Source organism: Prinia subflava, chromosome 10 (assembly GCF_021018805.1).
Source record: "Prinia subflava isolate CZ2003 ecotype Zambia chromosome 10, Cam_Psub_1.2, whole genome shotgun sequence".
Lineage (NCBI taxonomy): Eukaryota > Metazoa > Chordata > Aves > Passeriformes > Cisticolidae > Prinia > Prinia subflava.
Genome location: NC_086256.1, coordinates 6,495,872 through 6,517,274, shown reverse-complemented (window position 1 = coordinate 6,517,274; position 21,403 = coordinate 6,495,872). Strand labels below are relative to the sequence as shown.

The following is a 21,403-nucleotide window of genomic DNA, read 5'->3' as shown; positions in this document are numbered from 1 at the left end:
ACTTCTGTTTGCCAAGGTCACTGTGGTCCTGCTGGCTGTGTCCCATCTGTGTTGTGGGCTCTGCTGTTCCTTGCACCTAGACTGAACATGAGGTGGCTCTGGGGAGTTGTGCTTGCACTCATTTTTTGACCCCACAAGGCTTAATTCCGGTTTAAAAATAATATTTATATTTTATGCATGTGGCCCCAAATGCTGTCCTTTTTACTTCTGTAACATTTTTGTGGCAGCTTAATGTTCCCTCTCTCCTGATGCCTTGCAAAACAGCCATGCAGTCACAGGAGGAGCTGGCTTAATAGCAGGATCAGCAAAACAGCCAGGCACAGTCAGCTCTGATGTGTGGACTAAAATAACTGAAGAAATGTTCTTTTTATTCTGTCATTGTTATGATAAATAATCCCTTTTCACTCTAGCAGCTAAAATATTTATGTGCATTTTATTTAAGTCAATGATGCCCTTTCAAGTCAAAGTTGAGAGGTGACGATTTACAGAATATCTGTTTGGGAAAAGCATTGGAGAGTGTTGTGTTTGGTGGTAATAGGTTATACACATTTTGTTCCTCCTCAACTGATCATAGTGCATATTTTATTTACGCCATTTCATAGCAGTATCTTCTTGTGAGGGAGAAAAGCTTCACTTTATTTTTACAGCTAAAGCTTGACATAATTCTGCAAAACAGTTTAGAATGAGGAGAGAGACAGTATGTGTTGAAATAAATATATATTCCAGAAATTGAATCTATTTTTAGAAATTAAATTTGCCCATCCATAAAAGCATCTGAAAGGTCACTGCTGCAGTTGAAGATTGCCTGGCAATTCAGTTGCATCAAATATCAGAAGGAAAATAAGATGTGTGATGCATGGGGTACAGATTGTTTAAACTGCTGCGTTGCCCTGAAAAAAGGACAGCGCCTGAAAGGATGCGAAGGAAGTGTTTTACAATTTACTTGGGATTCAGGTGACCTGGCTTCACTGGAACAAGGGCAGAACAGTTTTGAAAAGAAGTTTGAAATCTAAAAAGAGCCAGTGACCCCCTGAAGTGCAGTCTTGTGCACCCCTCTCTTCCTTTTTCTCTGTTGCCTGAGAAATAGGTTTGCTTCTTCCTTCCCTCACAGGAGCAGGTACATGCTGTGACACTGCTGGAGCCAAGGGAGATGTCCCCAGAGAGGGGAGAAGGAATCTGGGTTCTCTGAGCCCTTGTTAACCTCCAGTTTTTAAATCCATTATATCTATCCGATGGTAAAATACCAAACGGATACGATGGTTTCTCTGTGCTCAAAGGCTTTTTCTAGTTATTTTAATTTTCAGTTAAATTGAATAAATAGCATGGATTTCTGTATTTCTGCTTTACTCTCCTGTTTTGATCAATAGGTCTGGATGGTCCAAGTTTAGAATAGAGCAAATGAGGCTGTGGGAGAAAGTAATCCTGCCTTTTCTAAAATAAAGTAGCAACATTACTGCTGAAAGATCTTACCATTTATCTTGGTTTCTGTGGCATTTTTCAAAATGCCAGCTATTTCCACAAAACTCAGGCTCTAAATCTGTCCATGTTAATTCTTGTAATTGTCCACAAAACTACACACCATCCTGTCACTGTAGGGTAACCAAATAACAGCAGCCTCAGACTTTTCTGTCCTACAAAGTCATTTGTCAAAAGGATTGCCTTCCAGCCGTGCTCGGCGCAGGAGGCGGCGCGGGAAGCGCGGGGCAGGAGGAGGAATTGCAGCAGGGAGTGCTGGGGAGGAGACCTGCATCTCCTGCAGCCCGTCCTGGACTCCTTGGGAGGTGTGTGGGGAGCTCAGCACGGTTTGGGTGGCAGCCAGAAGGCGCTGGGTTGCTGGCAGTGATGGCAGCAGAGCCCTGGTGTTGGGTGCCCTTGGTGCGGTGCTCGGCCAGAACCTGGCGTTTTCCAGCCTTGTTCTTCCATAGCCTCCCCAGGGCCACCGAGCCTGCTGGACACTGCCTGCACCTCCTGGCCCACTGAAGAAATGGGATGTTGGGTAAGGATTAGCACAGGAGGAGCTTGGATACTCTGCAAGGAGGAAGTGGAAGATGCTGGGCATAGCTGAGTATGTTGGACTGCATCAAGGAGGGATTTGCATTTTTTGAGTGTCCTGTGTGCAGTTGTATTGGACCTCCTTTTTCCTCTTTCCTGAATATTCACATTACAGACGCAAGCTGCAGATTTGAGAGGTAGCTATTTTATAGCTCCTTCTAAAATTGAGGTAACTGCTTTTTCTCATTTATGGTAGCTCACAATCAAAGAAGGGTTGTCTGCTATGGCTGCTGCTCCCCAAGACAAAGTCTTGGACAAGAAATTTTAAAAATGCTGCAGACCTGGAAAGCTTCAATGAAGTTTATTCCTGTTTTGTTCTTTAGGACCCTCTGTCAGTGTAACCCTTTGGACTTGGTAGTGCTTGTTAACAAACCCTCCTCCACCCTTTGTGCCTGCAGTGATACTGGTGCTCAGAGGACCTTTCAGTGCTGCATTTGAAGGTTCAGTTTTGGTTCTGCTGCTTTCAGCAGGCACCAGAGTCTCTGCCTCTTAATTTCATCCATCTTTTTCTAATGGTGATTTCTCTTTTTACTGCCTCAGTTTTGCCAATGAGTCGCTTTCATTCCACAGAGCCAGAGCAATTATTTCTCTTAGCCTTGCTCTTGATACAGCCAAGAGTGTTTCTAGGTTATTATCTATGGATGTCTTTCCTGAAGTGATGGGATAGACCATTGTACCTGCAATTACAATTAATCTCTGTAAAATGGCATTGAATTGCTCAACAGTAAAGTGCATCGTCATTCCCCCCCATCCCCCAGCCAAGGGCTTAGGGAAGAGAAAGGACAGAGCAGTGCAAGCATCAGATGTGAAAGCATTCCAGATCCTGGTCTTCAGCCTCTGGACCAGAGGCCTTTTGTGTTTGCTTGTTCCAACAAAGCACAGAGCTTTCACAGGAGGGTGTCTCAAATCTGGTTTTGCACAAAATTAGGACGCAGTTGAGGGTCTGGAAGTGGCTGGGGGAAATGTCTCTTTCTGCTGTAGCCCGTTCACTGGTGCTAAGCAGATTTTACTCCTAGCTCTGGATGTGCATTAAACAAGAGAGAGTGGGCTTTATTTACGTGTGTGAGGCTTTTGAGCAGTTGTGTTAAAGCACTTCCAGTCTGTACCAATGGGATAAGGGGCAGTCAGAGGGAAGGGTTGTCCCCATTTTAAACTGGGCTTCAGGCAGAAAAAAGCCAGGTGACTCACCCCAAAAATCATACAAGAAATGCTTTATCTCAAGTGAGAATGTCACAAAAGGACAAAGCAGAGTCTCTGTATTAAGGTCACCAAGAAGTCTGGTATTTTTGAACGTTACACAAACTTTTTGAAAGCTGCCCAGGGAGTCACTTAACACTGACTGCACCTCAGCTGCTTTTGTGGCTGGAGAGGTGTCCCAGGGACTGCGGGTGGCTTGGTGGTCCTTGGGTGCCTGTGCTGCACCCTGATTCAAGGCTCCTGCATAGTTTCCCATTCTCCAGGTGAGGAAGGGTAGATGCAGAGCAAGACACATCTCAGAGAAATTTGGGATCTGCAACACGAGCTGCTTGGTTGCTGCTCAGTTGTGTGCAGGGCAGGGTGGCTCTGCTGGCAGAGCATATCATTCCAGGAAAAGGTGATGCAGTTCCTCTTCAGAGCAGACCAGAGTTAAATTTTACAAGGAGGCTTCTGGAAATGGATTTTGATGTTTGAGAAGTCCAGGATTAGCACAGGAGCTGAAGCTTCTCTTACAGGGAGCAGCAGCAAAGTGGTTAAGAGTCAGTGTTCAAATGGCTGCTGTTGCTTGTTCATAAGACAAATGGGATGCGTTCATGCCTCTGGGTGCCTTTGCTGTGGGCTCTGGCTTGGAAAGGCCAGACCACTTCAATTTATGTTCTGAAGAGACTCGAGGTTAGTAATTCTTCAAAAAGTTTTCTATATTGGAAAACAGGTAGGAAATCAATAGGGAACATAATTACCTGAACTTGGAGATATTTTCTGTGCATCTGAACAAAAATGTGTTTTGCCATGAAAGATATGAAATGCTGGACCTTCTGATGCTGCAGTGGTGTTGGGAGACAGTGGTGCAGCCTCTGGAGATGGCTGTTTGTTACGAAGAGAAGCCTTTACACAGGCTAATACTCAATGTCAGATGAGAAATGTCCTATTAAATGTTTTTTGTAGTTATTATATATGTATTTATAGAAACTAACATCTGAGGCCAGCAAGCCACAAAATGAATTGTACAATACTTGATTATCTTCCTTGCAAATTTGACCACAGAGCTCCTAAATGATCTTATGCAGTGAAATCCAACACCATGGTTCGACCTTCAAGCATTGTAAGAGAGGACAAACATTTTAATGCTGAGAAATGCCTGGGTCAAACAGCAGTTTGGTGTTCTCCAGCTCATTATTTGAATTCTTTGTGTTGGCTAGGATTCCATACTCCTTTCTTTTTCAACGCTCTGTTTCAGCACAGGGTGCTAACACTGCCGTGAGCAAAGGAAGGGGGGGAAAAATCATTTTTAAGTGTGAATATAAAGAATTAATGCAGCGTCCTCACCCAGCGCTTTGCAGTTTGCAGTGATAAAATGGGAGCTGGTTTTTGCTCCCATTTTAACTCGCACAGCATAAGGAGCTTCTGGTGCGATGGAGGGTCAGGGTGGGCGATTTCTTCCTTTGATAGCTCACACACGGGAAGACATCCCGTCCTCAGCACTAACTGAATAATAGCTTGAAAGCAGGATGGCACACTCCAACCGATCGATTTGTCATTGGCTGACCTCAGAGGGAAGATGAAAAAGATTCAAAAGCAGATAAATAATTGACATTACTAGCCTTGAGTCCATTCAGCTCCGCAACCTTTTCTCCTTGATACTAAAGACGGCTGAGTTGCTTTTGGCAGCTCCTTTCTTTGGCTCAGGCTCCCCTGCAGCCTGAATGTTTGATTGCGGGTGGAAATAAAAACTAGACCTCAGCAGCCATAGGTGTTCACATGTGCTCTGAGGGGAGGCTTGGGAGTGTCAGCAGCCTCTCCTGCCTCTGCCTGCCTGCAAGGCCCACGAGAGCAGAGAGCCTTCTGTAAGTAGAAGTATGTGTGTGTATATATATATAAAATGTCAGGCACTTATTGCTCTGGGAAGTAGTGTTTTTTGCATATCCCGATACTTTTCATCCTCCCTGTAACGTGGCATTTGGTTAATGAATGTGCCAGAGTGAGAAACCCAAAGGAAAACCCCTGGCTGTTTTCCCAGGAACTTTATTCATTTTGCTGTTCTCGGGTTTGAGGAATAGGAAAGATCCCTACCCTCACTCCAGAGTGGCTCTTAAATGGTTTTTAAACTGTTATTTCTAAAGTAGGTTAAACTGTAGGTGCCTGGACTCTTACAGTACCCTCTCAAGGTGAGGCATTTGCAGAGAGGGGAGGGAGAGTCTGCTTTTCCAAATGCCCCGGCACCAAACCAAGCTGTAGGTGAAAGCACCATGTGATTATTCCTTGTGTTCCCTAGGGCCTGGGTTGAGCTTTGTTACATAAAAGCCAAGTGGTGCCATCCATGTGTGTTCTGGTCCTGCATCCATCAGAGGGGTGTTCAGCACCAGCAGGGAGGTGATGGAAGTGCTGCACCCCATCAGGAGCTCATGGGCTGTGACACAAAGTCATTTCTACCCCAATATCCTTCTTCCTTTCAGCACCTGAAGGTTTCTGTGCTCCTCATGTCTGCTTGAGCCTTTGTGCTGTGTGCCCAAGCTTGTCTCCATTGATGCAAATGTTTTATCTAACCTCTACTTCATATTTCTTACCCTGAATTTTCCATTTCCTCTCTCCAGCCTTCTCTGTAAATGTTAGATTTAAAAGGTTATGGACAAACATGTAAGTTATAAAGAAATTGCCAAAAACCTTAAAATACAGAATCTTTAGAGTTTGTCTGCTATTATGCAGAGAAGATTGTGGAAGCAAATATTAGTCATTAACATAATTTTCTGTGTTGAGTCAACATCTATTTTTAGGTGTGTAGCGCAGAAAGACAATTCTTTGACACATAAAACACACAGACATGCATTTGACATCATCTGTGTTCAGGCTGAGGCTTGGGAAGAGGGAAAGACAATTGCTGAATGTATTGTATTTGTGATGGGAACCCCCCCACTTCCTTTCTAGACACATTTTAAGACATAATGCAGGAGAGTACTGATCTGTTTATATTGAAATAAATCAAAATGAAGTGCAGAATATTCAGCTTGGGTTCCAGTGCTTTTTCAGATGTGCTGCAAAGTAATTCATGATCTGTGCTGAATATTTGCCATTAGGCTTTATCCAAGAAGTGTTTTTATGATGTTAAATGTGTTTATTCTAAATGTATATATTATTTTGAAAGTGCAGAAGGCTTTTTATGCACCTATTATAATTATAAATCTGATTCATAGGTAGAAGAGCAGTTAAGAGGCTTGAATTAGTAATTTTCCAACAGCACACATGCAGTGCCACAGCTAGATTTTCTTGTTTGCTTGGCCATAATATTTTATGGCCTGGTTCTGGGCTTTATAATGCGAGGGAACTTCTTGTGATAAATTGCAGATCCGACAATGAGTGTCAGTCTACAGCTCCCTGAGCAGATGTTCATTTAGTCTAATTTCACCAGTACTTTACTGTTCATCCAGAACAGATCTTGCCAGCTCAGGATGCAAACACAAAGAGAGAGAGCACAAAAGATCACTCTACAAATAACCTGATCGGTTTCAGACACTCAGAGGGGAAAAAGAAAAACATGCAGGAACTTCAGCGTGCGAGGTTGGCTACGGCAAATCATCCACACACCCACACCCGGGGGGGCAAATTCACAAAGCCACGCGTGGGATGTTGCACATTAATCCACCTCTGAACAACAGTGATTTTTATCACTGCGCTTCAAGAACCCTCGTGTTGGTTTTAAGGTCTTCCTTTGTTCCTCCGGGCTTTCCTGGCTCTGCTGCTTTTGCAGAACAGGTCCTGTCTGAACCGCAGGGTTATGTCCTGTGAAAGAACAGAACATGATCTGTCCAAAATGCCAGGGGTGGCTGCAGCTCACTGACACTGCTCTCCTTTTCTCTCCGTAGGTGTCGTATGCCCGTCCGAGTTCAGCGTCCATCCGGGATGCCAACTTGTATGTCAGCGGCCTTCCCAAAACCATGACCCAGAAGGAGTTAGAGCAGTTATTCTCACAATATGGGCGCATCATCACCTCACGGATTCTGGTTGATCAAGTCACAGGTTAAAAGAAAACTTTTCTTGATTACCTGCATGTTTTTCTGGAAGTGGCAAAATTGTAAATGTCTGCAGCTGCGATTTTTGACTTTTAGTGTAAAATGCAACACCTGTTTCCTTACAAACATAACTGGAGATGTAGCTACTGCCTGTTTAATGAGGGACTATCAAAATACAGAATATTGTTTACTTAAAATCATTCTTAAATACAGTAGGGGCTGATGTTGGAGATTACAGGTTGGGAAGAGGATTTTTCTTTACAGTACTTTTCTTAATTTGCAAACCACCCATTGTGTGAAGTTGAACCCAGGCTTCAGTTTATGTTCATTACACAGATGAGGCTGTTCCTACAAATATTCATCTCTTCACATGTTTTTACTTCCCAGGGGTTTCTCGAGGTGTGGGATTTATCCGTTTTGATAAGAGAATAGAGGCAGAAGAAGCCATAAAGGGACTAAATGGCCAGAAGCCTAGTGGTGCTACAGAACCAATTACTGTGAAGTTTGCCAATAACCCCAGCCAGAAAACAAGCCAGGCACTCCTTTCACAGCTGTATCAGTCTCCCAACAGACGCTACCCTGGACCACTTCACCACCAGGCTCAGAGATTCAGGTAATTACCTGGAAAAGAACCGAAGTTCCACCAGCAACAACAATGTGGGGCAGGTGCTGTGCAGGAAAATAAGCTTTAGTTGCGTAGGCTGACCTGATTTTCTTTGTAAAATTAAATATTCTTTCCTGGAGAATGAGGAGGAAAATCTGCTGACAGCAGTAGTCATGTTGTATTTACTAAAACAGCTGAAGTACTGTACAATCAGATCTCATGAAGGCTCATGGAAAAAGGGAGGACAGGATAGAGTTACACTGGTAATCAAATGAGCAGTGGCTGTCCTGTTCTTTCTCTCTTTTTGGGTAATGCTTTTATTTTCTGCTATATTACTACAGTTTTGATGCAGCTTAGACTTTGATGTTAATGGCAGTGGATTGGTAGCAGGAAAAAAGCTGAGTCTGTCCCAGTCAGCAGGAGTATCATTAAATTTATTAGCCTGAGATATCTGCTCTCAGTATAAAGAGCCCTTGTGTTAGTCTTTAGTGTGAGCCTTCAGATGCTTTTGGGGATGTTTTATGCTTTGCATTTTGAATATACTGTTTCCATCTGATGCATAAGGCAGAGTTAGCAATATGTGATGTTCTATTACTTTTATACTTAATAGTTCTCAGGCAACCCAGCTTTCAAATAAAAAAAAATCTGCCTTCAAGAAAGAAAACTTGGACATATTTGCATAACTGAGTTGCACACTGGCTTTAGAGAATTATTCAGAAGTAATTTTAGTTTGTCAGTGATGAAAAGTGCTAATGAATTAAAGATCATAAAAAGTCAGTCATTGGATACATTAAATTTACACTTGTTTTTGTGTCTTTGGCACGCAGCTGTGTCCATTGAGGTTACCACTGAATCATTCCATGGACAGAAGGACTTTATTGTGCTGCCATGGAAAGCAGATGATTATATTCTGCAAAATTTGGTGGTCAGTTTAGATTGACGTGTCATGAAGGATTAATACTAAATATATATAATGAAATGAGGAGAATGTATTATATTAAAGCAGATTATCAAGAATTTTTCCAGCTCCAGCAGTTTTGGACTTGACATTTTATTTCTAAGTTAACTGTAAATATAAGGTGAGCAGTTAAATTACCAAAAAAAAGACAAATCCTAAGTGAATTTTTTAAAATCAAGCTCTGAAGGTTAAGCTTTTCTCTAAGACTGTAGACAAGTTTTTAAAAAAGGCTTTTAAATGCTCTGGTGGAAATTTAAGCACAACCTCAGACTTAACAAAGCAGGCTGGGAGTTGTTAGGCTCCTTAGATGTGTGGGAAACTTGTTGAACGTTTCTTCTTTGAAAATGGAACACTATTAATAATAGTTCCATTGAGCGATCTTGCCATCTGTGAGACATTAACCCAAAGACCCTCCTTCTCTTTTCAGGCTGGACAATTTGCTTAATATGGCCTATGGCGTAAAGAGGTAATTAGAATTCCACAGATTGCCAGATGTCCGTGTTGGCACAGATTGGTGCTACAATTTATTTTTTTTTAATTCACTAACTTTATTTTTTTTATCCCTTCTTTTCTTCCCACCAGCATGTCAAATTCTTTTTAAGTTTGGACTTCAGTTGGTTTTGTTACTTTAAAGGCCTCACGTGCAAGTTCTGTGGGGTTTTTCAACCTTTTTTGATTTACAGGTGGGCTTCTCAAATGGTTTAGGTGCCACAGCTACCAGCATTGAAATTGCAGTTGCTCTAAGTAGTGCTTTTTCCAGAATCAAAACTATTAACTTGATTTTTTAACAAATCTCTGATCTGATAATGGAAAATTTAAGTCAAATATCAGAATTAGACTGCTCTTGTCTCAGTTAAGACCATTTTTCTCCCACATCTGGCATCATAAGTTTGACTTGAAAATACAGCTGTGTGCACCTCAATCAGCCCGAAGTTTCTTTTGTTACAGGTTTAATACTTTGAAATTTTTTTTCAGTCCTTGAAATTTATTTTTTTGTTTGTTTAAAATAGCTGTGTGTTTGTATGTGCACGCATGTGTGAAAGCTCAGCTGATTTGTCCACATTTCTGCTATTCCATGAGTATGTTTGGTAGCTAAAATGAGGTGATGTGGTGTTAGTGTTTCTTTTAATGGCAACATCAGCGTGAGTTACCCTTGCAGCAAAACAAAGGTGTAGTCTTATTCCTGATGTTACCCTAAGATGTCCAGATTAAGATGAGAAAGTACTGCTCTAATCTTCTGAAATGGTCTACTCACCACACTTGAAAATTACTCGAGCTTTTTTTTGAAGCTCATCCTCTAAAAAGGTATGGTAAGTATATCTTTACACTAGCTACTTGCAAGACAGTAGGATGGGGTTTAACTCCTCAGTAAATCAGATCTGAAATCCTGAGTATTCACAAGATGAAAGTCAAAACAGATCTTCTCCCCAGAAGCACCAGCGCTGGTGTTCATGGGCACGTTGGTTGTGTCAGGATATCCTCAGTGGTGATGGGGATGTGGTGAGTCAGACCCCCCTGCCTGATTTTATCACACATCCCTTTCTCCTGTGTTCTCCCACCTTATTTGTTCCTTGATATCTTGTCAGGAACATGGAAGAACTCCCAGTTGAGTGTCTGTCCTGGTGCAAGTCAGTGTCAGAGGGATGGGTTTGTTCTGGGAGGTTTCCCTGGGTTTTTGCTGCTGCTGCTCCTTCCCTGGAATCGGGCTGGCGTGTGGTGCAGGATAGGCTTAGTCTGAAGCCAGCAAAAGAGCAATTACCTGCTTTTATAGGTTATACATCTGCTTTCTCAACATTGTCTGCAGTGTTACTCTAAAAACACAGCAGTGTTTAAAGTCAGTTTGCAGGCATCTTAAATTAGTGCTTATCTCCTCTCAGCAAACCTTGGCAATTGTACCTGCGCTAGCAAAACCCGAATTTATAGGTGTGGGCTCACAAAAAACACCGCACTGATAATTTCTGAAGCTGCTTCAGAAACAGGAGATTGGCTCTCCCTGTGTGATGGAAAATGAGGCATGCTGATGTGGAAAAAAGCTTTTATTGAGGCTAATTTCAGATCACTTGCTAGTAGCAAAGCTCCTTATGCGATAGGTGATCTTGTATTTGTGTCAATACACTTGCACCAGATTCGTGCATGTTTTGTTGGATTTAGAGCAGCTGCTGTGCTCATGGCACATAAATAGTTGAAAGCTGCATAGCTCCTAAAGGTTTCCAGGGAAAAGCTGCTCTCCAGTGAACTGTAGGAAACTTTAACCCTTTACATCAATGCAGCATTTCTTTAAAATGCAAAGCCTTATAATGCATTGTGACATGCACGGCTGTGCGTTGTACAGGTTTTACGTCATCCGTACTCAGAGCGTGGTGTATCCCTTAGTGTTGTGTTTCACATTAAATTTAAACATCCCAGAAAAGCAGTGTTTGCTGGATTATGTATATTACTGGCACAGTTAGCACTTGCCAGCAGTGGGCTTGAAGTCCCATCTTCCAGATTTCAAAATGAGCTGTAGCTGTTGGCTTCTACAAGCCCTGGCTGTGCCTTATTTCCCATCCTTATTTCCACCCGCGGTGGAAGGAGCAGTAGAAATTGGCCCTGTCCAGCCTTTCTGTGCTGAACTGTTGTGATAATGTCACTGGTTTCACTGTGCGGGAGAGAAACTAAAATGTGTCGAGATGGGGATTTGTAAAAGTGAAGTTGAGTTGGAAAATTGCCATGTATTTTTAATAAACTGTCTGCAAACCTTCCTGAGGATCTGATGCTGTGAGCATTTGTGAACTGCTCATTTACAGCGTAGCTACACCCCAGTGATGATCCTCAGCTTAAGATGTATATTCCAAGTGTCTTCTTTTTCCCTGAATATACATGAAAAGCGCCGTCAGGCGTCAACAGAACAGTGAGCAACCATCAAGTGTGTAGTTTTCTTTATGGTTATTTAATATACACTGCATAATACTGTGCGGATTGCTAAAAGTGTATGAGAATTATTACGAGTGTAAAAAGTTCTGGAGAGCACAGGAGCTCGCTCAGCAACAGAGTCCCTCCCTCTGTGCTCCCTCAATCATCACTCAGAAAATCCTGAGGAATTATTATTCCGTTCTGGTATTAAAACTCATCATGTTGAAGGTACACGTGAAACTGGGTTTTTAAGACGTTTCCACTGTGCAGTTGTTATTTTAAAACATATCCCAAAGTGTAGCTTCAGAAAGCATGTCAATTTTTTTTTCCACACTGATGAAAGGAAAATTACGTTGATCCTGAGGGCTGATACTGCTTAACATCTTCATTAATAACCTGAGTCATGGGCTGTGCTGCGCCCTCCTCGCATTAGCGGGTGACACTGAGCTGGTGAGGAGCAGGGGCTGTCACTGCTGCTGGCCATGGCTGCCACTGGGGAGACCTTGGAAAAGCTGCAGGAACACGCTGAAATTCGGGAAAGGCAAATGGAGAGTTTAGCCCCTGACTGCTGCCTTCAGCTGCCTACAAGGGGCTTTAGAAAGAAGGTGAAGCCGAGCTTTTTGCAGAGGTCAAACGAAGGAGGACAAGAGTCAGCAGTGACAGGCTGCAGCAGGGGAAATTCCACTTGAGGATAAGGGAAACTCGCTGGCAGTGAGGATGGAGTCCTGCTGCAGGGGCTGCAGGAGCAGAGTTCATGTCCTTGGAGATTTCCTAAGCTTCCCTCTGCAGGGCCATGAGCAGCAGATCTCATTTGAGAAGTTGGCCTTGCTTGGAGCAGGAGGCTGATAGATGATCTCCATAGATCCTGCCCAGCCTTTGTTATCCCGTGCTGGATCTGTGTTCATAAACACCTGGCTTTATCCACTCTCTTTGGATATTCGAGTTAAAGTCCCAAAGGACAAGGAGGGAGAGAGACAGTAGGGTGCTCTATTGAATTCTGGGAGTTAGTCCCTGCATTGACTTCTTGAAGAACCTTAAGCCTGTCATGGAAATGAAACCTCACAGTATAAAGGTATCACTTGATGTGCTCATTAATTGTATTTATGTTCAACTTATTCTACAATTGCTGCATAAACCTTCTTTGATATGTGGCTGGCTTTAGGACTTTTTAGTACCTGGATTTTTTTCCCCGGTGTATGTCAATTAAGGACCATGTTAGGAGGAGAAATAAAATCTTCCACTTAGAGACATCTCTCTAATAGTATTTTTAGCAGAAGAAGCTACCGTTACAGCTGAATCCTGACAAAGGCATTTCTTATTAATCTTTAAAATAGGTCTTGAAGTTTGCTTGGGTTTTTTCACTGCAGACTAGTAGGAGATAAAGCATTAGATCTCGTTGTCCTGAAACTTGCATCAGTGCTGGGAATAAGTGGCAAATTTCTACAGGCCCTTTTTACACGAGCTGTTGTTTATCACAGCGTGTGCAGGCCCTCTCTGACTCAGATTGTCCTCAAGCATTTCTTTTCTGAGGTCTTTGTACACATACATCTAAGCAGGGCTTATCCTCGGAGGGAGATGCATTTATGCCCAGATTTGGCAATTTTATTTAGTTCAGCTCCCCTCCGCTTCAGCAGGAGTTAGAGAGCAAGGGTGGCTCTGTGGTCATCTTCCGGGGACACGATCCAGAACCTCCAGCACCACTGGCTTTATTTACTTTGAACTCTTGGAGCCCTGCAGCTCATGCCAAGAGATATATTTAGAATAGACCCCTCTTTTTGCTCGGTAGGTTTTCTCCGATCACAATTGATGGCATGACGAGCCTTGTGGGGATGAATATCCCAGGCCACACCGGGACTGGATGGTGCATCTTCGTCTACAACCTGTCTCCCGACTCGGATGAGAGCGTGCTGTGGCAGTTGTTCGGTCCCTTCGGAGCGGTCAATAATGTCAAGGTGATCCGTGATTTCAACACCAACAAGTGCAAGGGATTTGGCTTTGTCACCATGACCAACTACGACGAAGCTGCCATGGCCATTGCCAGCCTTAATGGATACCGTTTAGGAGACAGAGTATTGCAAGTTTCCTTTAAAACCAATAAAACCCACAAATCCTGAATTTCATATCCTTACTTACTAAAATATATATATATAAATATATATACGAACAAAACAAAACAAAAAAAAAAAACTCTTCAAGGCTTATATTCAACCATGGACTTTATAAGCCAGTGTTGCCTAAGTATTAAAACATTGGATATCCTGTGAGGAACAGGAAAGGATTTTATAATGCTTAGAAAAAAAAAAAAACCTTTGATGCATTGAATGTTCTTTCATAGCTGTCGTTGTTGAATATAATATACATAGATAACAATGTGCAGGGATTTTTACCCGGCCAGCTAGTTTTACTACCTTCCTTGAAGGTGGGTCTTTTTAAGATGACCATTCACTCATTTGAAAAAATAATAAAACAAAAAACAATTTTTACGAACTAATGGGATTAAAAGCGAGAAAAAAAAAAGATTTTTGTTTTCTTTTCTGTTTTTTCAAAACATTGATTGAATCAGATTGGTAAACCCCCCACACAAATTAAAGAGGAACAATAAAAATTGCAAAAAGAAGAACATAATTTTGCAACTTTTTTTATTTTTCCTTTTTTCTTTTGTATCATGTGAACTAAACAGTCTTCTGTTAGGGAATGGGGTAACGGGGGATACCTGATGACATAACAATTTAAATAACATTAACAATGTTGCCAAAGAGGTGGTCTCTTTGCTGAAAATGGGTTTCAAGAAAAATCTATTTTTATAAAATATAAAGAATTTTTACAAGAGAATCTGGATTTGAGAAAAAATATTTTGACTGGCTAATTTAGGGGAAATTGACAACTTTGTCATGTTCATACTGCACTGGTAACTTTTTAGAGATCAAGATGTGTGTTTTAAACTGGATTAGTAGATTGTTTTTTGAAGGATGGGCTACAAACAGATGATCTTCGTATCTTTTCATAGCATGTAATAAAAATATTAAATACAGTACGGGAGAGTGTTCTTCCCAGGCACGCAGTTACCCACAGTCAAAACCCAAAAGCAAGGAGATGAGTTGCAAGACGGTTTTTCTTTAAGTCATCAGTATGGGATATCAGCAGAACAAAAGTTAAAAAAATTAATTTTTGATCAAAAACTTCCTTGGTTTGAGCAGTAGGTGCTACAAAATTATTTACATATCTTAGTATCATAGTTAAATGTAATGTGTTTAGAAAAAAATACATTTGCTTTAAATTTGTTAAGAATTTTCAAATTCACTTTATAGCCCAAGCTAATATAATTGGGCTGTGTTGGCACATTTGGAACACTGTTTATGTTGCTTGAAACACTTATTTATTTAATTGCCGATGTGATGCATATGGCCAAAATCAAATATAGCTAGTTTGGCTAGTCTACTTATTTGTTTACTTAAACTATGGGAAGAAGCATATTATTGTGTCATTTTGTTGTGTGTGTATGTGTATATATAATATAAATATATATATATATAAAGTTATTTTTTCTTTTGGTTAATTTATTATAAGTTGTAACACTTTGCTAGTTTTGTTTGTATATGTCTTAAAATGTTTTCTTATGATACTTAAGTGACAGAGGTATCAAGGTAACTTGTGTAGAAATATTGTTTGATATATTGTCATGTTTGTTGTGAATATTTTTTCTTACTGCACAGTAGAAAAGAAAACAACTGGGTCTTTATTTTAATGTAATTCAGATTGGGGAAAACAGAGCTAAGGGAACAAAATGACTGAGGGGGTGCTCTCCCATGTCCAGTGCACTGATCATTTTAGTATGTTTGTGCTTTGTACGGTTATATATTTAAAACAAAAAAGGGTCATGCTCTTCCCTGAGTACTAGAAACAGTTACTCGCTATGCATAATCTAGTTGATAGTTAAATTTGCTATTGCTTTTCTTGTCTTGTTATATAAAATCTTTTCAATACAAGTTTAGTCTTAATGGTAATAAAACGTTATGGTTATTTATAACTTGTGCTTATTTTGTGCATTTTTTCCATGCTATACCCACTAACTGCATGTAGACTAAGTATTGTTTTTTCACACTGAAGAGGCAAACTTTTGTAGTAGACAAATAACTAAAAAGCAAAGGCTGCATCATAATTTTATCAGTTTTTTACTTTAACAATGTTAGATTTTAGTTTAAAGGAACACTCATTCAATGTTCAGGGAAACCTTTATACATCATCTGCTATGAATGAGCGCAGTTTGCTGGGAAAGTTTTGATGCATTTGCTAAGCATTAGTGGGGAAGGCATGTCAGAATCTTTTCTCTACGATGTGTTTTACTATCTGAATAATAATAATAATTTAAAAAATCTTTCTTAGGACCAGGCAGTTGTATACTTTAGTTATAATGAATGACTTCATGTTAACCTTGCTAGTTTAGATCATTTCTGAGGGAAAGTATTGTAAATGTTTTTTTCATAACCTTGTTGTGTTTGAATTATTTGTACTTTAATTGTCCAGACAATAAATGAAAGTGTGTAGAATGGCTATGGACTTTCCACCTTTTTAAGTGTGTTCAGATGTTTTAGTATTCCCAGCCACACCTCAGCCGAGGTAGAGGTTTAGTCTCTGGTTCCAGAAGCAAGGTCTTCAAGAGAGAAACGTTCTAGTCCAACCAGATTGAGCATATTCATGATTTGTTTTTCCTTCCGAAGGCCAGAAAGAATCGGCCGTTTAATTTCAGCTGTTTGAACACCAAATACCAAACTGTAACTTTCGTTTATTTGAATGTGGAAGATGCTGAAGGGTTTCTACTATATACAGTATTTTTACACAATGAAAATATTAACTCAGTCAATATCAACACTTTAAACATAGTGAGCAAATTTCAGTGATAATAACAGTTTTTAAGCCATCATTTAGTTTGACTTTTCTATGAATATGCTATGAATGTCATGCAATATGAAACAGTGTACATATTGTCTGATGTACAACAGTATATATGATCACATTCCAAATTTGATTCTTTTCACCATGTGTTATAACTAGAGTTGCTACTTCTTTCAGTTGACTTGTTTGAATCTCATTAATACAAATATTCACTTCATGTTTATGTTCTGTAACATTCACTAACTGAGAATATGTACCTTGTAAAACTGCAGCATTGAATTTCGTAACTGAGATTAGGAAACTCTATCAGAGGGCTGGATGGACTGTGTGGTTCTTCAGCTCCTTCACCTATTAATAAACTCGTGTTTTTGTGAGATTAAGTTACCATGTGGTTATAATAATTAATTTCAAGCCACACAATGAGTTTGTTCTTAAATTTACAGCTTGCTTAATTCATCCTTAAATCCACCTCACCATGCCATAGTAAAAAGCAGAAGTGGTTCATTTGGTCTGTTTAAGGACTTGGCTCTGAAAAACATCATCCTTCCATCTACCTGTATATGTATATACACATATTTTGATTATATACATATATACACACTTTACAACATGCACCAGCCCATTTTTTTAAAAAAAACCTTGCACTTTCCATTTAGAAAGTGATGTTTTATAACCAGCGCTATTTACTATGGTTCTGTCTGCTTTATAGCATTTGTTAGGGTTGTCACCTAATTTTTCTGCAGTCCTTTCTTCAGAAAATGCTGAGACCAAAATCACTGCATGGTCTGGATGCTCTTAAGACAGAACACAACGGGCATTTGGAGTCACTTTTGATTCAGATTCTCCCCACTTCCACTTAAACACGGGCTCCTTGTCCTTACATCTCTTAAGGTACCTGTTTCTCCGTTCAGGACTTGGTGAGCTCCTGTGAGCTGAAACACACCAGGAACGTGAGAGAAAGGACTCTGCCAGCTTTAGGGGTCTGGGATGCAAAGTTCAGTCCCCCTTTTTGAGAGTATCACAAACAAGAACAGGATAAAACAGTCTCACACGGGTTCTCTGTGCTGATCATATGGGAGTGTTTTCAGAAAGTTATCCTGAAACACAGAGTCTGCCCAGCTGGGATCAGAACCCCATTTCACTAACACACATTCAAAGTAATCAAGGTTTATATTTCCTTCTTGAAAGGGTAATCACTCTTTCTGCAATTAGTGAGCCTGCTGCATAAATGGAAAATCACCTGGGGGAGGGTGTTTCAAGTGCATTCACTTTGTGTTCCACTTCAGCTTACCTTAGACACGGAGCTGGGCTTGGAATGCACTGAGAAGGGAATGAGTGTTGGGGAATGATGGCTGACAGCTCCAAGGGAGCAATGAAAACCCTTAAATTCATAGTGGGGCCTTTCTGCTGTCCTGGTGCCCCTGAACTTGCAGCAGCCAAACACACAAGTACCTGGAGCCCTCTGGTGCTCCTTTCCAGGGGGGAGGGGGGTCTGGATGCCCTGCATCAGGCACAGGCGGCTGCCTGGGCATTGGGGTCATCCTCAGGGTAACTGAGGGGAGAGGCAAGCCCAGAGCTGGTCCAGCGAAGCCTTTCTCGATCACCAGGAGCCAGGCAAGGCTGTTACCTAGCACATCTCACTCACATGGCTACAGAGAGATGAGGTAAAGCCAGGTCAGAGTGTGGTGACAGTAAAGATTTGCTCCCTGCCCTGGAGAGCTTTCAGACTGAGCTCCCTGCACAGAAGTAATTCATTGTGTATACAGAGCAAAATGAAAGGAGATCAAATCCAGCATGACTTCACGAAAGCTCTGACATCTCAGACTAATACAGTATCTCTTCTAAAAATATCTGACTTCCTAAACCCAGGAGGTGGGATGGAGCCAATCCAGTCGAGCCTCAGTAGCTCACAAGGGGGGACATCACCTGGGCACAAACAGGGACTGCTGCAGGAGGGAAACACGGGGCACCAACCACACACAAACACAATTCCTGGGACATGCTGCATGGGGCATTGCTGCAGGGCAGCCCCTGTCCCCATGCTCAGGGCAGGGCTGTCATCCCAGGTGCTTTGGGGGTACCTTCAGCACCCAGGGAAGTGCTGGTGCTGGTGCAAGAGGCTCTTCTGAGGCCTCCGAGAAACACAGTGTGCCACTGGTGTGCTCCAGAAATTCCAGTGGGATCATGAGCACTACAGCACCAGGGTGATCAGGAGAGCAGAAGCTCTGAAGAGTCACCAAGCTTGAATTGTTTCTACCTCTCATTACACAAAACCTGTCTTTTAAAAAGCCTGTTCCTGTAAATGTTTCACAGCTGAGCATTAGAAAGGGCTGTAGGAAGGAAAGTGCCCAAAAGGAGGGGTCATACAAAGGCACCCTGATTTCACTCACCCGCAGTTAAAGACAAGAAATCAGACTGCTTCTTCCAGATTTGGAATTTTCTGAAATACTCTTGGGAAGATGGATACACACACACATGCAACAGCTGCTTTTCAGACCCATTTGGAAGTTTTGCTTGCCACACTCCAAAGGGATCACTGATGATTTTTATCATTTTTAAATGCCAGTCCAGCATATTTTAAAATATTTCATCTTAAATTTCATTGAGATTTTAAGTGTTATAGAGCTGCAAGTCTTCTCTTACGCAATACCAAAAAATAAAATCCTAAACCCTCTATTCTATTCATTCCACGATAAACCTCGTCTCACATCATTGGGGTTTGGAGCTGCCAGCAAGCAAGACCCAGCTACTGCTGCTTACAGGCAAACACAATCTGAAGCAGGTTCATATTCCCTGTCCCACAGAACAAACAAACCCATGTGCTAAGTGGAGCATTGCTCTGCCAACAAGTCCAGAAGCTTGTTTTTATCACCAGAAACATGTCATGTCCCCAAGCCCACCAGCCAAGCCACCAGCTGAGATACCTGAGCCTTGTCAGGTGTGACCTCCTCCTCCTGCCCCACTGGGTGATCCCTGGGGTGAGCCCAGCCTTGCTGTGGTGTCTGAAGGACAAATGGGAAGGGTTTCCTTCTCTGTCAGTCCACCCCGTGGCAGGGTCCCTGGCACTGGGGACTCTCCCTGCAGGCTGTTCTCTTGCCTGGCCCTCAGCACCCACTGCATCAATCCCTCACTTAAAATAACCAAATTTCCTAAATTCCATTTCTGACAAGCCAGCCACAGTGGCCCAGTAGTCATCACTCAGGAGGAGGGGCAGATGAACAACCACGTCCGGCCTTGTGTCTATCCTGAACACTTGCCTAACACCACAACCATTCAGGCCCTGGGTTCCCCCTTTCCAAGGCCTCCAGTGTGACCCTGTCCTAGACAAAGCCACATTTTCGGTGCCACCCAAGGCTGTCCAAGCAGGGCTGGTGAGTCTTGCAGTGCCTGACCTCCACTGAAATGCTCCCAAGGTTTTTCTCCTCCAAGACCCAGGCAGGAGCCCGAGATGCTCCATGGCCAAAGCACAGGTATCAGAATGACACAAGAGTTTATCCAAATGGAGGACTAACAAAAATCCCCTAAAATCTGAAAATTAACATAAAAGAGCAATCATCTACAAATGAATCCCTGCTAAGGAAAAAAGCCCTGCCAAAGGAAAAGGGGTTCAGTTTGCAGGCCTTGGCTGTGCTGGGGGATCACTGTGTGTGTCACTGAGCGTGGCTGAGCTGCCCCAGAAACCTTCTCAAGCAGCAGCGAGGCAGCCTGGCAGTCCCAAAATACTAAATGTTATTTAGTGACTTTTAAACACACACAGTCATTACCTCCTCAGTCTGAACATCAGGACTGACTAGAGCTGCCACTGTCAATTTGTTTTAAAGCAGCACTTAGACTTTTCTTCCCTTGCATTTTGTTAGAATTGCACAGGTCCCAACAAAATGATATGCAAGAATTAGCTTTTTACGAACAATACAATTCTGATTTTAAATCAGCACACAAGACAATTAATTTTGTAAGATAAGGAATCTGTTGCAAATATACAGCAGTACACCCACACATCACCATCTGCTGTGGAGAATTAAATGTACAACTCACAAATTAAATCCTGCAAAGTTGGTGCAAAAAGGTCCTTGCTTGAATTTAAACAAGGCTGTGGAAACCTGCAAACACATTGCAAAAGATCATGAAAACAATAACAAATTTGTCCATCTGTGAGTCAGTTCTAGCAGGGTTGGGGTTTTGTTTTGTTTTTTTATATTGGTGCATTTGCAATAAATGTTGCAGCTCACAATGCAAGTTGTGTAAATTACATTTGAGCTCTCCTGGCCAGGAAAAGTCACTCTTGGAGGTGCTCCTTACAGGTTCCTTAACTTTTTCCCAGGTCTTCTAGTCTTATAGGGAGAAAAAACAAAACAAAACAGAAAACAAATTTCCTTTTTTTTCATACTCAGTTTATTGAAGAAAAAAAATTTGGCAAATCTGGCAATTGTTGTGGATGTTTTATTATTAGATTTATTAACAAACACTGTTCCACTGAAGTGAGGAAAAATAAATATCAACAATTACTGCTGCCATGAAAAAACTCTGACAAGCACAAATATCTGCATCCCTTTGACTCCTTTGGAGCCCAGTCTTCATCCTCTGATTTTGACTCCCATGTCCTTCTAACACACTGCTCTTAATTTTTTTTTTACACCTGGTAGAACCACCTGGGACTAAGTCACATTTCCTGATCTGCTGCACCGAGGAAGTGGCAATGAAACCTTGATAGCCAAGAAAGGCAGTGAAGCCTCTGGACCTGGGCACACCAGTAAAACACAGGGTTCGCTGTGAGGAGGAGGCTGGAGCAGCCTGGAAGCCAAA

At 41.7% G+C, this 21,403-nt stretch overlaps 1 protein-coding gene across 4 annotated transcripts in view; it reads left to right on the top strand.

Moving 5' to 3' along the window:
- Positions 1-16,945, top strand: part of ELAVL4 (ELAV like RNA binding protein 4) — a 61,730-nt gene extending 44,785 nt beyond the window's left edge. For 3 of the 4 annotated variants that reach the window (XM_063407110.1, XM_063407109.1, XM_063407111.1), the window contains exons 4-7: positions 7,107-7,260; positions 7,641-7,866; positions 9,243-9,281; positions 13,494-16,945. In XM_063407110.1, coding sequence (XP_063263180.1) covers positions 7,107-7,260; positions 7,641-7,866; positions 9,243-9,281; positions 13,494-13,821 — 747 coding nt within the window. In that variant the 3' untranslated portion in view covers positions 13,822-16,945. The remainder of the gene's footprint in view (positions 1-7,106; positions 7,261-7,640; positions 7,867-9,242; positions 9,282-13,493) is intronic. The other variant, XM_063407112.1, reaches the window with a different exon arrangement.
- The last annotated feature ends 4,458 nt before the right edge of the window (positions 16,946-21,403 follow it).